General features: G+C 56.1%; 1 protein-coding gene across 1 annotated transcript in view; it reads left to right on the top strand.

Annotated features, from left to right (window-relative positions):
- Window positions 1-12,140, top strand: part of NMT1 (N-myristoyltransferase 1) — a 33,688-nt gene extending 21,548 nt beyond the window's left edge. The window contains exons 5-12 of the mRNA XM_025279943.3: window positions 363-454; window positions 1,309-1,425; window positions 2,181-2,351; window positions 3,185-3,293; window positions 5,938-6,108; window positions 6,697-6,864; window positions 7,852-7,989; window positions 8,692-12,140. Coding sequence (XP_025135728.1) covers window positions 363-454; window positions 1,309-1,425; window positions 2,181-2,351; window positions 3,185-3,293; window positions 5,938-6,108; window positions 6,697-6,864; window positions 7,852-7,989; window positions 8,692-8,712 — 987 coding nt within the window. The 3' untranslated portion in view covers window positions 8,713-12,140. The remainder of the gene's footprint in view (window positions 1-362; window positions 455-1,308; window positions 1,426-2,180; window positions 2,352-3,184; window positions 3,294-5,937; window positions 6,109-6,696; window positions 6,865-7,851; window positions 7,990-8,691) is intronic.
- Window positions 12,141-14,042: the final 1,902 nt, after the last annotated feature.

Below are 14,042 nucleotides of genomic sequence, written 5' to 3'. Positions count from 1 at the left end.
TCTTCTTCATGCTTTGATTTTCCCTGTTCGTCCGTTCATTCAGTCCCTTGTCTTTGCGATGGAGTGGTCTGTTACTTGGATGACATTCTTGGCCTGCCACACTTCCTGTGCTTAAGTCTGCCCCTCTACCCCTGGTGACTCAGTTTCCTCTTAAGCACTAGATTGCTTGTTCCAGGAGTCCCTGCCCTGCCTGGATGAAAAGGATTTGTGAGATTAAATAGAGTTTTTGGTAGTTTGCCTTGTTCCCAACAGCTTGGAGCCCCAGGGTATTGGCCTTGGTTTCTGCCGGGGTGGGGGGGGAGGAGGGGGCCGCCTCCGCCTCTGGCAGAATACTTCTAAGGCGGCTCCTCTTCTCTCTGCAGCTGAAAGAACTCTACACTCTCCTGAATGAGAACTATGTGGAAGATGATGATAACATGTTCCGATTTGATTATTCCCCAGAATTTCTTTTGTGGTGAGTTGTAAGGACTTTCCTACAGTTCTGAGGCCACAGAGCAGAAAAACAAGGCACCAGATTGCTCATCCCTCCTAAGTGCCAACCTTTTAATGGCAAATCAGTGTGTGGTTTTTGAGACTTGCTTCCAGTGGAGCTCAGAATTGAAACTTTATTTAAGGCATAATGACTGGGTGAGAAATTCCTTTATGGAATTGATACCCAGAAGAAAAAATTGTCTGTTGTATAATGACTTTAGGTGAGAACGGAAGGAGGGATGAGACCTGCTAAGATTTAAAAGAATAGAGGGTCATTTTCAGTCTATTTCCTGAGCATGTTTGGTTGTATAGAAATGGCCTTGCCTAGCTGAGCACTCCCTCCCCTTTTTGGCCTCATTTAATATCCAAGGAGGTAGGGCATGAGGCTGGCACAGAGGGGACTTGTCTGAAGGGGGAGGGAAAGGAAGACCGCCAGAGTGGAAGGCGGGGAGGAGATGGAGCCCAGAGCTCCAGAGGCTCCACACCCGGCTCCTGACCACGGGACCCGCTGGATTTGGAGCCAAGGAGGCTGGGGCTCCAGCTCAGGCTGTCAGAGTCAGTGAGCACAAAGAAACTGGATCAGTATGAAATCTTCAGTGTGACAGCCCTGGATTGGGTAAATAGGCCAAGTGGACTGAGCAGCAAGAAAGGGCTGTGACTTGGTCCCATTGGTGTCCAGGAGGATTTGGCCTGAAAGTAGATTTCAGAGAATTGAGCTGTTCCCTCCCCAGGGAGATGGTAGCATGAGGTTAGAGCCAGACTCGGTGGTGGGCCCAGACAGTCTGCCCAGCCCGCTGGCAGGCAGCCCCATGCCCACAGCTCCTGTCTCTCTTCCAGGGCTCTCCGGCCGCCTGGCTGGCTCCCCCAGTGGCACTGTGGGGTTCGAGTGGTCTCGAGTCGGAAACTAGTTGGGTTCATCAGCGCCATCCCGGCAAACATCCATATCTACGACACGTAAGCACCAGCGCCACCCCCGACCCGTGTTCCCACCGTGGAAAGTGGGGGGAAAACATATACATAGCTTCCATAGAAGCAGGAGGGAAGTTCCCCTGAAGGGAGGGAACTTGGGTTCCTAGGAATAGAAATTCATGATAGGAACTGCCCATCTTGCTCTGAATTGTTGCTGGAGCTCTTGTCTGTGACCTGGGCTGGAAGGGGTCCGCCCTGAGGGCTGACCCACTCCCTGACCAGCTTGTTGGCACTTACGCCAGTCACGCGTCGCCATGCTCGAGCCACTCAGAAGTGGGCTGGTGTGACTCATACCCATGGTTGCGGGGCCTTCCGGCTCTGCTCTTCATTTCTTTGGAAATGTCAGAACCATCTATCTACCACAGCCTTCTGCGCTTGGGGGAGTCAGAACCCCTGAAATCGTAGGATAGTCCTTGACTTCCGTGGGGTTCCTGATGGCTGAAGATGGGGCTCGCTCAGCCTGCTCTGGGGGCTTCACCAGGAAGATGCTGGTGGTGCCTTAAATAAAGGAGTTTGCTTGAGTCCCTCTTACCTTTGGAAGTAGAGTCTGTGTTGAGGAGAGACTGGGTTCCTTGCCTGGTGCAGCAGAGCAGGGCGATGGGAGGGTGTTCCTAGCTGCTGAGCACAGGTGGGGCCAGAACACGAGCCTGTGCTGGGGGCCCCGCTCCCTACACGGGCCTCCCATGCTTGAAGGGATGGCCTCGCCTGTTAAAAGCCTGGGTTTTCTCTTGACTCTGCAGAGAGAAGAAGATGGTAGAGATCAACTTCCTGTGTGTCCACAAGAAGCTGCGCTCCAAGAGAGTGGCTCCAGTGCTGATCCGTGAGATAACCCGGCGGGTTCACCTGGAGGGCATCTTCCAAGCTGTTTACACTGCCGGGGTGGTGTTACCAAAGCCTGTCGGCACCTGCAGGTAAAAACCTCTTCTTGGAAAGGTTCTCCAAATGGTGGTGTGCCCACGCGAGTTGGGGAGCTTGTGTCACCATGAGTCACAGCTCTGCCCCTCAGCTCAGTGCATGGCCGAGAGCATCCGCTGTTCTGGTGTCTGAAAAGGTGGGTGGTGGTGCCCACAGGAGCCGGGTAGGGCACACGGGGAGTGAAAGGGAGTCAGTAGGAACGACAGCCTGCACAGCGCACGTCCTTTCCAAAGGGGTCAGGCTTTCTTAGCTCCCTCTGATTCCTGCCATGTGGAAATGGCAGGGGGTCAGTCTGCTGGGGGTTTGTTTTAAAGGCTGAGCCCAAATCTGGTTCTTTATGGTAAATGTCGTATAGTTTTAAATGAGTGGCTCGGTTTTGTTCTGAATATTATGTGGGCCAAAGAGAGCATGTCTCATCTCTGTGAACCAGGCAAAACCTCTGCCTTTGAAAGTTCTTTGGAACAATTAAGTACGCTCTGCCTTAAGAGCTTCTAAAGTGAAAACATCAGTTAGGCGCCAAAGAGGAGGGAGGCAGAGGCCGGATGTTCGGAGAACCTCAGGTCTTTTCCACTGATTTGATTCCCTGAGTGAGGACTACTGTCCCAAGACAACTGCTGGTACGGAGGAGGGGCTTGTGAACTTGAGGAAGAAATTATGGGAAGAGCTGTGGCCGCTCTGCACTGCACTCACTGTGGGGTACGGAGCTCCTGGGCGGCCGGCTCAAGTGGGGCCTGACGGCTCTCTCACGCCACCTGCTGGCCATCTGGAGAGGTCCTCTTAGTGCGACTTGCCACCGTCCTCTGAGGACAGGAGGTCTGTGTCCCCACAGGTACTGGCATCGGTCCCTAAATCCCCGGAAGCTGATTGAAGTGAAGTTCTCTCACTTGAGCAGAAACATGACCATGCAGCGCACCATGAAGCTGTACCGACTACCAGAGGCCAGTGGGGCCCCGGGGCCTGGGCAGGAGCGGGAGGGAGGCCTGGAGACTGGGAGAGCCTGGTGGGGCCTGAGCCAGGGGCAGGGGGCTCTCTTACCAGAAAAGCAGCCCAGCCCATGGTTTCCGGATTCCTGGCCTTGCCCTTTCTGTCCTCCTCTTATCTGTAGCCTGGGTTTTATTTTAGTTGGACTTTCTGTTTTCCTGAGCCTGCACCTGGACTTGCTTCTCTGCCATCTGTTGGCAGACTCTGAGAGCGCCTATTCTGTAATCTCAGCCTGAGGGCAGCACAGTGGGGAGAGGAATCTGCTGTACTGCAGCCCATCCCAGGACCAGTGTAAACGAGCCATAGAGTGTCTGTTGCTACTTCTGCTGAGTCGGGTGGAGGGTGGGTGACTGAGCCTGCGAGGGGAGCTGAGATTTCCAGGCTCAGTCCTCCTGCTCAGATTTTGCCGCTGAAGGGCCGGGCAGCTTCGGTGAGCTGGTTTTCAACTCTGGGCCTTGGTTTGCCTGGTTTGCCAGTGAGATGGATGCTCCTGGGTCTGACAGTCCCTTCTCTTCCCTCAGCCCTTCCAGGCAGGGCCAGCACCGTCACTGGGTGCCGGCTGACCGAGGGCTGACCCCCCCCCGGGCCAGGGTCATCAGCGTCCAGTTTGGAGGGCCCGCTGCAGCACAGTTAGGCACTGCCCAGGAGACCAGACTAGGGAGCCGCGACGAGTGTCCCTCCTTTCTGTTCTCATGTGAGACTGGTCCCGCCTGCTAGGCAGACAGAGAGCATTCTTTTAAGTGGTGGTGCAGCTAGGAGAATGTCTCTGGACCTCCTTGCCTGTGGGAGAACCCCAGCAGGGCTGCTTTTTCAGTCTGGGATTTGAGGTGTCACTGTGGGAGGTGCCATGTAGAGATAAGGTCAGGGAGTGTTCCCTAGCGACATTAGGTTTAGCAAGGAGTTTTGGCAGCTGGAGTTTCTGGAGCTGCAGTTTTAAAAGCAATTCCTGTTCACCTGACACTAACACAACGTTGCTACTCAAGTATACCCCAGTGTAAATGTAAAGATAAAGCAGGTCTTGCACTGGGAATCAGTTGTGTCAGGCAGTGACTGCGATATATAAACCTGTCATTATTTAGTCGCGAAGTTGTGTCCTGACTCTTTTCTGACTCCATGGATTGTAGCGTGCCAGGCTCCTCTGTCCATGAGATTTCCCAGGCAAGAATATTGGAGTGGGTTGCCATTTTCTTTTCCAGGCGTCAGCATGGAACCCTGTCTCCTGCATTGGCAAGCAGATTCTTTACCACTGAGCCACCAGGGAAGCCCCATATAAACCTACTCCACCCCATTTTCAGATTTGGCTGACCTCACCTCAGATGGTAAAGAATATGCCTGCAATGCAGGAGACCCAGTTTCGACCCCTGGGTTGGGAAGATCCCCTGGAGAAAGGAATGGCTACCCACTCCAGTATTCTTGCCTGGAGGATGAGCAGAAGAGGCTGGCGGGCTACAGTACCTGGGGTCGCAAAGAGTCGGGCACTATCGAGTGACTAACACTTTAATTTTTTTCACCTTTGTGTATTAAGCCCTTGGGGATGTTCCCTCAGCCACAGTATTTATTCCCGAGCATCACATGGCTTCTTTTCCACTTAAGCATTTTCTAAGGAGAAGCAGCTGTGGAGTGGGATTCTGGCAGGAGATTAAGTCCTGGGAATTTAATGCTTTTCTTCTGAATTTAACTGGCATCACTGTCCTGCTGGGGGTGCTACTGGTCCAATGGTGTCCTAGTGGACATCCCTAAGTGGGCATCCAGTGTAGACTCTGCTGGGCCCCCGGGGTTCCCCGGTGCCTGTGGCTGGGTGCCTGTGAAGTGCCCTAAGTTGGTAGGAGATGGAGCCGTGCAGAAAGAGACGAGCTGCAGTTGAGTGGGAGAGGATTGTGAGGCTCGAGGGTGGGGAGCTAAGAAAGCCTTTGGGAGGCCCAGGAACAGCCCTGGGCTGGACCCACTTCAGCACATCCATGCGTTGGCCAGGGCTGCTTCTTCACGGCACCGTTGACACTTTGGGTCAGGTAGTTGTTGGTCAAGCAGACCATCCTGTATGTTGCAGAATGTTCACCAGCATCCCTGGTTTCTCCATGCCAGTAGCCACCCTGCCCCTAATGTGACAACCCAAAAACATCTCCAAATATGGTCAGATGTCCCCTGGGAGGCAAAACCGCTTCTGTTGAGCACTCCTGGGCCAGAGATACAGACGGGCACAGCTACAACAGCCACTGGTTCCGAGGGTGGCTGGTCTTGGGCCCTGTGCTGGGGCGTCTGGAGCAGGCAGGGCTGTGATGGGCTGTGTTTTCTTAGGAAGCCAGCCTGGGCCATGTGGATAAGAGATTGACGCAACAGTCTTAGCCAAGGATGGCAGCCTTAACCGGCAGGGAAAGGGCCAGATTCACCGTGAGGGCGGGACTTGTGCTTGCGGATGTGGACAGGGGGTGAGAGGGGGCTGCCTGAGATGATCGAGGAGGCTCTCTTGAGGGCCTGGGGGGTAGACTCAGGGTCAGGGTAGGAAGGCAGACAGCATGAGCTTTTCGGTTCGTGGAGGACTTGAGAGGGAGCCAGGGCGCTCATGGTCAGCACATCTCACGCTCTCTGGTTTCTTTCTTCCAGACTCCCAAGACAGCTGGGCTGCGACCAATGGAGAAAAAGGACATTCCAGTAGTGCACCAGCTCCTCAGCCGGTACCTGAAGCAGTTCCACCTCACGCCTGTCATGAGCCAGGAGGAGGTGGAGCACTGGTTCTACCCCCAGGAGAATATCATTGACACTTTTGTGGTGGAGGTGAGCGGGGATGCGTGTTCTGGGCCTTGGCCCTGTGGACAGGGAAGCGTTCTCCCGCAGTGATGGGTATCCCCGGGCTCGGTAAACGAAGAGCAGTTGACCAGAGAGTTGGCACCCTAGCCTTCCTGGACCACCTGTGCTTGGGCCCCACTAAAGGCAGGAAGTTGTAGCTTGCATTTGCTAAAAAGAACTCTTCTGGCCCTGGCGTGAGCCCTTCATCTCTCCTTCCCTGCTGCTGACCCTGAGCAGAGAGAGCTGAGCCCCACTTGGTCAGGTGAGCTCTGCTGGGTCTGGAGCTGGCTGGACGTTTGCGGGGCCATGAGCTGTGAGAAGGCCCTGTTGCTGCAGGTGGGAAGGGAGTGTGGCAGAGTCAGTCCCCGGCCCAGCCTGGGTTTTCCTCCCAGCGCTGTCCTCAGGTTCCCTCTTGATGTGTTTTCTCCTCCCTGGGTATCCTGTTTCAGTTTCCACCCATTCATCTGGAGGGACAGAGCTGCCGAGGGTGGCGGAGGGCAGTGGGAACGTTCTGTTCCCAGGCTGCGCGGCCCCTGTGCCGGTGTGACCCTGCCTTCTTTATTGTCTTCCCATCAGAATGCAAACGGGGAGGTGACTGATTTCCTGAGCTTTTATACACTTCCGTCCACCATCATGAACCACCCGACCCACAAGAGTCTGAAGGCTGCTTACTCTTTCTACAATGTTCACACTCAGACCCCTCTCCTAGACCTCATGAGCGACGCCCTCGTTCTCGCCAAAATGGTGAGGAGCCAACCAGAGGGAAGGGGTGGTGGGGCGGTGCCGAGCACGGCTCTCAGGAGCTGCTCCTGGGCGGGGGGCTTCAAGGCCTCGTCGTCTTCCTGCTTCACTCTGGGAGCAGCCCAGCAGTTTCCAGCCCGTAGCTCAAAAACTAGGAGGGAGCAAGGAGTGTCCACACCAGGTGAAGGCATTGAACTCCTGATGTATTTCAGTGAGTTTTGTTCTCATGGGAGGCGCTGCCAAGAAGCCTGAATAGCCAGGCCTGCACGGGGAGGTGAGGGGTTCTCCTTACGACCTCCTCAACGTGGGAATGGGAAGATTGGTGGTGTCTGTTGTGGTGAGTCATGAGCCGCTGACTGGGGAGGGCATGGCGGGGAGGGGCCCAGGTTTCTCTCTCTCCTGAGAGGTCACCGGGCAGCCCTGCCCCGTGGGGTCTACCTGCACTCGGCCTGGCCCACTGTGCGCCGGCCGCCAGCCACCATCCAGTCCCTGATCGAGTCTGTCACAGCCTCAGAGAAGCATGTCACATGTCATAAAGTCCCTCGGTGCGCCAAGGCCTGGGACTTGGGGCGTCAGGGAGTTGGGGAACAGTGAGGCTCAAGAGCAGAGGTGCTCTTGAGCACCTTCTCTTAGGAAAAGGTTCAGGGCTTGGTCTCCAGAGAGGACTGTGGAAGTTACATGCATGTTTCAGGGAAGCATAGCAATGGGAGCGGCGGCCTGGACTCTGGGTGCACAAATGCATCCTTGGGGGGATGCTGTGGAGAGGCCAGGTAAGGTGGCACTCAGCATGTCATGAGAACTGCCACCAGAGAGCAGGGCGCTAACGGGAGTCTGGATGTCCACAGAAGCAGCAGGCGCCTCTGAAGGCAGGTCGCTGCCCTGGCTGCCTGCCCATGGGGGGGTTCTGATACAACAGGAGAGAGAGGGCAGGAATGCGAGGCGGCGTGCACCCATCCTCACCTGTCCTTGTTTCTCCCTGCTGCCCCACAGAAAGGGTTTGACGTGTTCAATGCACTGGATCTCATGGAGAACAAAACCTTCCTGGAGAAGCTCAAGTTCGGCATTGGGGATGGCAACCTACAGTATTACCTGTACAATTGGAAGTGCCCCAGCATGGGGGCAGAGAAGGTATGTACATTCTGGGCACGCCCCCCACCGCGCTCCCCGGCAGCTGGGCCCACGGCGGGGCTGGCCTGGGTCAGGTGTTGGTACCTGTAACAGAAGCAGGGCCTGGGGTCTGGGATCCGGCATCAGTCTGGGCCCTGGAAGAGTCCCCTCCCTCTGGTGGCCACACGAGCAGGGCCAGTGTTCCCCTTTGAGCAGCAGGTGTGAGGGGGGCAGAAGGCACAGGCCCCTGAGCCACACGGAAGTGGGAAGGTTGTCAGCCTCCTCCCACCAGGCGAGCGGCCTCGTCCAGTGCGGCAGGGCTTTGGGACTGTCCCAGGACACTGGCCAGTCACATGCCCGTGGTCTGCCAGGAAGAGAGAGTCTGACTCAAGGGGCTGCTGCCCTCGACCCAGCATGGCCCTTCCTCCACCAGCTCCAGAGGGCAGCTCAGGGCCAGGGGAAGCCGACACTTATAGGGTACCTGGCGGATGAACTGGAGTGCGGCCTGGTGCCCAGTATTCCTCAGGGTGCCGCAGATAAAGGCTCTGATGTCTGAAGCATCAGGTAGAGGTTGAGTGAGAGCCCAAGGCTCGCCGGAGTCTGCTCACTCCGCACAGTAGTGCCCTGCGGACTCTGTCATTGGACCTTCAGGACTGCACGGGGAGTAGGGGAGTCCAGCTAGCTGCCCCCTCAACTCTGCCTCTCCCCTCTTGGCTCTCCTAGGTTGGGCTGGTGTTACAGTAACCAGTTGCCAGTGAGATTCTGGATAAAGCCACTGAGAATTACCAGGAAATGGAGCCCCACCACTTGTTGGTCCAATTTTCACAAACGTGAGAATCCCTGGCAAGGGGAGCAGAACTGAACCGGCTTTACAGACCGCCGCTGAACTTGATGATTGTATTGCAATGGCATAGGCTGCGAGATGCCATCTCTGGCCGTGCCTCTGGTCTCCCTGTTTTCCAGTTAATCGCATCGTTATGCAGCCGCGATCAAGGGAATGTAACTGCTGAAAACTAGCTCGTGATTGGCATATTATGGAGTTAACGGGTGAATAATAAAAGTATATATATATATTATATATATATATAAATATTTTAAATATCTTTCATGTTCCAAATGTACAAGGATGTTTGGTCTCTAATGAAAAACTGAATCCAGATCATTCCTCAAAATTCGACTCTAAGGCCAGTGCCCGACAGACACATATCGGTACAATTGAATTGTTTCCTTCTGAAAGCAGGCATGGACTTTTCTCAGGGGAGCAGGAGAAAGAGGATGTGGGAGGCTTACCCAGTTCCCCTTCTGAGTCAGCTGGGTTGATTGGCTTGGCGATGGCAGCGTCGGGTGGAGGGGCTGTGCAGGGCTTTGGGGAGGGCTCAGCACTCTCTGGGAAGAGCAGGTGGAGGCCTGGCCGGGGCAGACCTGACTCCGAGGCGCTCCTGCAGGGCCTGTACCTTTTTTGCATCCTGAACCTGCACAGCAGGGATGACCTGTGAAAGTGCGTTTCATGAATCCAGTTCCCTCTTCTAGTCCTCTTGGCCTGCTCCCTGTAGGAAGTCATCCTGCCAACAACTGACTTTTACATCCAGGCTCTCTAGCCAACTGTTGCCAATCTTATATGACAGGGATAAGTCCTGTGAGATTGTTTTTCCACTGCCTGGGATGACTGGCAGTATGAAGGGGACCTTTGACCTCCTTGTATAGCATCTGGGACCTTGTGGAGACTATGTCAGTGCAGGCCCTGCCTAGCTCATCTTAGAGCAAAGAACCAGGACGTGATGCCCCCAGGATTGGTTGGGCAAGGATGGCGTGGGGCTGATACCCAGACCTCGGCCTCCAGCCCTGGGCCGGTGCCTTCCAGCCCATTAGCCATCTCTGCTCCTTTCCAAGACATACAGCCTGCAGGTCACGGCAGGGAGTGGTGATGAGATGCCAGTCTGCACTTGGCAACAGACATGATTTTCTGTTGCCATTGTCAGAGTCTGATTTCCACTGATGATGTGTTGCGGATTTTTGCGGTGGTAATGGTGACTGATGCTGCCTATGGCCCTCCAAATAATGGAGGTTCCAGTCATGTGACTGTCACGTAGGCATTCCTCGGTTGCGCTCAGCCAAGTGGTTTGGGGAGGGTTGGGCTATGAATTGTCAGCAGCGGCAACTCATATCCAGACTTGTATGTAACTTTTGCTCTAGGACGAGGTCAGTGGGTGGATGGTGTGACGTGTGAGGTGGGGGGTTTCCTGGCTGCTTTTACCTCTACTTGTAGAGGGAAGGAAGTCTTGCCGGCAGGCCAGGCTCAGCCCAGCTGTGGGAACTGAAATCGTGTTCCACGGGCCAGGAGGGCTGTGTTGCAGGCTGTGGGCTCTGGTGAGGTTTGCCAGAGACTGATTCTGCAGAGTCCCCAGAGCTGGAGGGGATCGCGTGCTTAGTTGGGATGGGGCCGTGCTGCCCCTGCCCAAGCAGGGCTGCTGGCCAGGCTTTCTGCAGACGGAACCCCCAACTCCACTGATCACACTTTCATCAGAGGCCTCTAGGGGGCCTCCTTTCTCCCTGTCGTCCCTGTGCTGCAAACTGTAGGCCCCCATCGTGGCTGACCTTTGACTCCTTGACTCCAAGATACCCAGACCAAAGAAGCTGCTGTTCTCAGCAAGATGTGCACTGCATTCCACAGACGGCGGAGTCGGAGAGGCAGGGGCTTGCCCACACAGCCTCACAGACATCAGACACATGGCATCCCATGGCCCAGAGCAGCCCACCCTGTGCGTGCTTCTAAAGATGTCAGAGAACGAAGTTCCCGACTCTCCCACCTCAGGCAGGACTGGAACTTGGATAGGCTCCCTGTCACAGGCTTGCTCAGCTCTGGGCCAGGTCCCGGCCTGAGCTGCCTCTGAAATTTGGGGTGCCTGACGGCCCCAGGAGTGAGCTTTGCCTTGGTGACTGAAGTCATGGGATGGAAACTGTGAGGCCCATGCCCGCTCTGGAAGAAAGCAGTCGCCGGGGGAGGTCCCAGTGTCTTCCTGCAATCGCTCCTTGGACTCTGCTGTCGCCCTCTGTAGGGACCCTGCCCGCCTTCAGCACCACCCACAGGTCTGCAGGAGTGGGGTTGTGGCTGCTCTTAGTCTTCTTTTTGCCCAAGCACTCCCTGGGTTCTTCACTCGACCCGTTCCAGGACTTCTGGGCAGAGAGAACCATTGCTTGGGGTTTGGGGCCTTCCAGGATGGTGGAGCCTTGACTGGCTTAAACCAAACAAGGGGAAGAGCCCAGGGCCTCCAAGCTCATCAACTGGGACTTGCCTCAGGCCGCCGCTCACAGTGGGCCTCCTGGGTGTGGCCTCGCTCTCTGCCTCCAGTGCTGGGCTTTCAGACTCCACGTTCCTGATGTTTACCTCCAGTCTTTGGAATCACCCCGCAGCACACTCCCCGGCCTCCTGTCTCTGCGTGGAGAGAGCTGGGGAGAAAGGAGGTCTCAGCTCTGGACTGAGGGCTGCACGGGGCTGGTGTCCCCACGCACGTCCGCTTCCGAAGATGCCGCTGTCTTGTTTGAAGACCGGCCCGCATCGAGCCGCTGCAGCACCTAGGTTTATGGGAATTTCAGGCCTTGCCTGCGACTCCATTCTAACTGCCGTCACCCACTCGCTGGCTCACTTGAAGCCTAGCGTGGGTGTCCCAGTGCTCTTGAATTCTTTGCCCATAGATGACCAGCATTTAACCAACTGAAGGGATGGCCCAAAGGCCTGGATAGCTTCACAGCTTCAGCCCTGGAGAGGGTGGCTGCTGGGCCAGGGGATGGGGCGGGGCGTATGTCTGGCCAGGGTCTTTCCACCCCGGGCTCCCTTTTTCAGGCCTTGGCCGCCTGCCCTGGAACCAGAGGAGACGCAGGGCTTCGGGTTATTACTGTCAGGGGAAGGCAGGCCTGCAAACAGACGACTGTCCCTAGGGAGGCTGTGGGGGAAGATTTCATTCAGATCAGTTCAGTTCAAAAATACTGATTGACTGCCAACCAGGCGCGCGCATCCAGGAACGGGAAAGGGGAGGCTTCACCTTTGTGTCTTGGCTTTGCTCCGGGCTGTGGGAGGGGCATCCATTTCCGGGATGGGGGAAGAAATACCAAATGCATTGTTGTTCTGCTTGGTACATCTCACTTGTTTCTAATAAAGGAAGCAGCTGAACACACCCTTCTGCCCTCTTGGTATTCCTCTGGTCAGCAGGTGGCAGTGGAACCCCAGAGTCCCCAGTCTGGGCCAGAGCCCTCTCGCCCTGCATGGAGGGCCCTCGTGACCAGAGACGCTTCTGAATACTTTCCTTTGGCAAGACTACCCTTTGAGGGCCAGCTTGGCTCTTTTTCCCCTAACCTCTCCCACCCGCCAGCAAGGAGCCAGTACTGACTCGGGTTTAGTTTGTGTAAGAGGAGCAGCCGGGCTCTAGGCCAGCACTCAGGACCTTGGCAGAGCCGCCCCCTCAGTCCAGGTCAGCATGGCTCCTCTGACAGAGGGCGCGGGCACCACCCCTCCCCCTGTCCAGATATCACCCCTCCCTTTGCAGGGCAGGAGCCAGGTGGTTCTTTTGAGCCACCTGGGGTGTTTTAATTATTATTTTCTTGACACACAGCATGTGGGAATCTTAGTTCCCAGACTAGGGATCGAACCCAAACCCCCTGCATTGGAAACGCAGAGTCCTAACCACTGTACCGCCAAGGAAGTCCCTTCCAGGGGTGCTTAACACTGCAAGCTGTCAGGTCCCACTGAACCCAGAGGATTTCCCAGGAAGGGTCTTGAGGAACCATGTCTGAACTCCTCCCCGCCCCAACCCCTGTTCTCTTCCTGTGGACCTTTTCATCCATGTACCCCGCCACGGCTGGTGCCTCCAAGTCCCTTTCCAGGGAACCTGGGCCCTGAGCAGCAGCCTGAGAGGTCCTGCCCCTGGGATCATCCCTGAAGCCTTTCCCTGACCCTCCCAGACCTAGTTTAGGTCTCTCCCCACCCGGGAGCAGCTCACTCCAGGCTTTCAAGGCTGGCGTGGGGGGGGGGGGGGGGGAGACATAGCCCTGCGGGTGGTCTCCACCCAGCGGTCTTCAGAATTACCAGCTGTGTTTCTTCTTTGCCTTCACCTCCCATAATCAGTTCCTGTCGACTTTGTTGCCTTAAAGACTCTTCCCAGCTTTGGGGCTCTTCTAACCAGAAACCCTCTTGCTGCATCAAACCAGAGATGAGAGGCAGGACTGGGGACTCAGTCTGGTGGCCAGGGTTCACCTGACACAGGACCCCCGGCCCAGACCCCGACCAGACCTGGCCCTGTGGGGGCAGGACAACGCTTAGTTGCTCTCCATACCCTCACACTGGACCTGGGGCCTCACCTGCCCCCTCTGTGGGGCTGCAGGGTGGCCGCCCGGCTCTTCTGACAGCCCTGAGACTGTGCATCCAGACTACCTGGCCCATTCCTTCATGGTTCCTGGATGGGGGCTGGGCATCTGGGCCCCTTGAGTCTAGTTGTCTGCTTTCAGATGCACAGATTCATCAGAACCAAATGCCCTCCTCAGTGTAAACAGAGCAGGGTGAGGCCATCACTTTCTGCATCAGGTCCTGGGATGGCAGGAAGGTGGAGACAGCCCAGCCCTGGGTTCTATGGGGCAGCTTCCAGTGGCAGCCCAGCCCCAGGCCACCCTCCGGGAAATGGGCACCAAGCTCTGTGCTTGTTCAGTGTTGGTCTTGCTGCTTCAAGGAACCCCAGATGCCAGGGCTCCACGCTTAATCCCAGAAAGTCACTCTCTGATGGATTTCCTCCAGATTCTGTCATCTGCGGTCTGGGCACGCTCTCCCAGCATCTCTAGAGGCACCTGAGCAGCCCCCTGCTTCCCAGGCCTTTGTCCAAAAAAGGCTGCTTGGCTGGTGGAAGGAGAGTCCCAGGTCTCTGGGATTCGTCTACTGAAGAGACAGGGGCCTCGAACCCAGCTGAGCCTGGAAAGGGGGGACTCTTTCTGAAGTCCTTCAGAGTCCTGTCACCACCCCCTTTAAAGCCACAACACTTGCACCCTGGCAGACGCCCCCCTCGCCATTCCAGATCCCCAGTGTGTTTCTG

The sequence above is a fragment of the Bubalus bubalis genome, chromosome 3, assembly GCF_019923935.1.
Source record: "Bubalus bubalis isolate 160015118507 breed Murrah chromosome 3, NDDB_SH_1, whole genome shotgun sequence".
In the NCBI taxonomy this organism is placed as follows: Eukaryota; Metazoa; Chordata; class Mammalia; order Artiodactyla; family Bovidae; genus Bubalus; species Bubalus bubalis.
The sequence above is the reverse complement of the archived record's forward strand: the minus strand, read 5'-3'. Positions and strand labels throughout refer to the sequence as shown.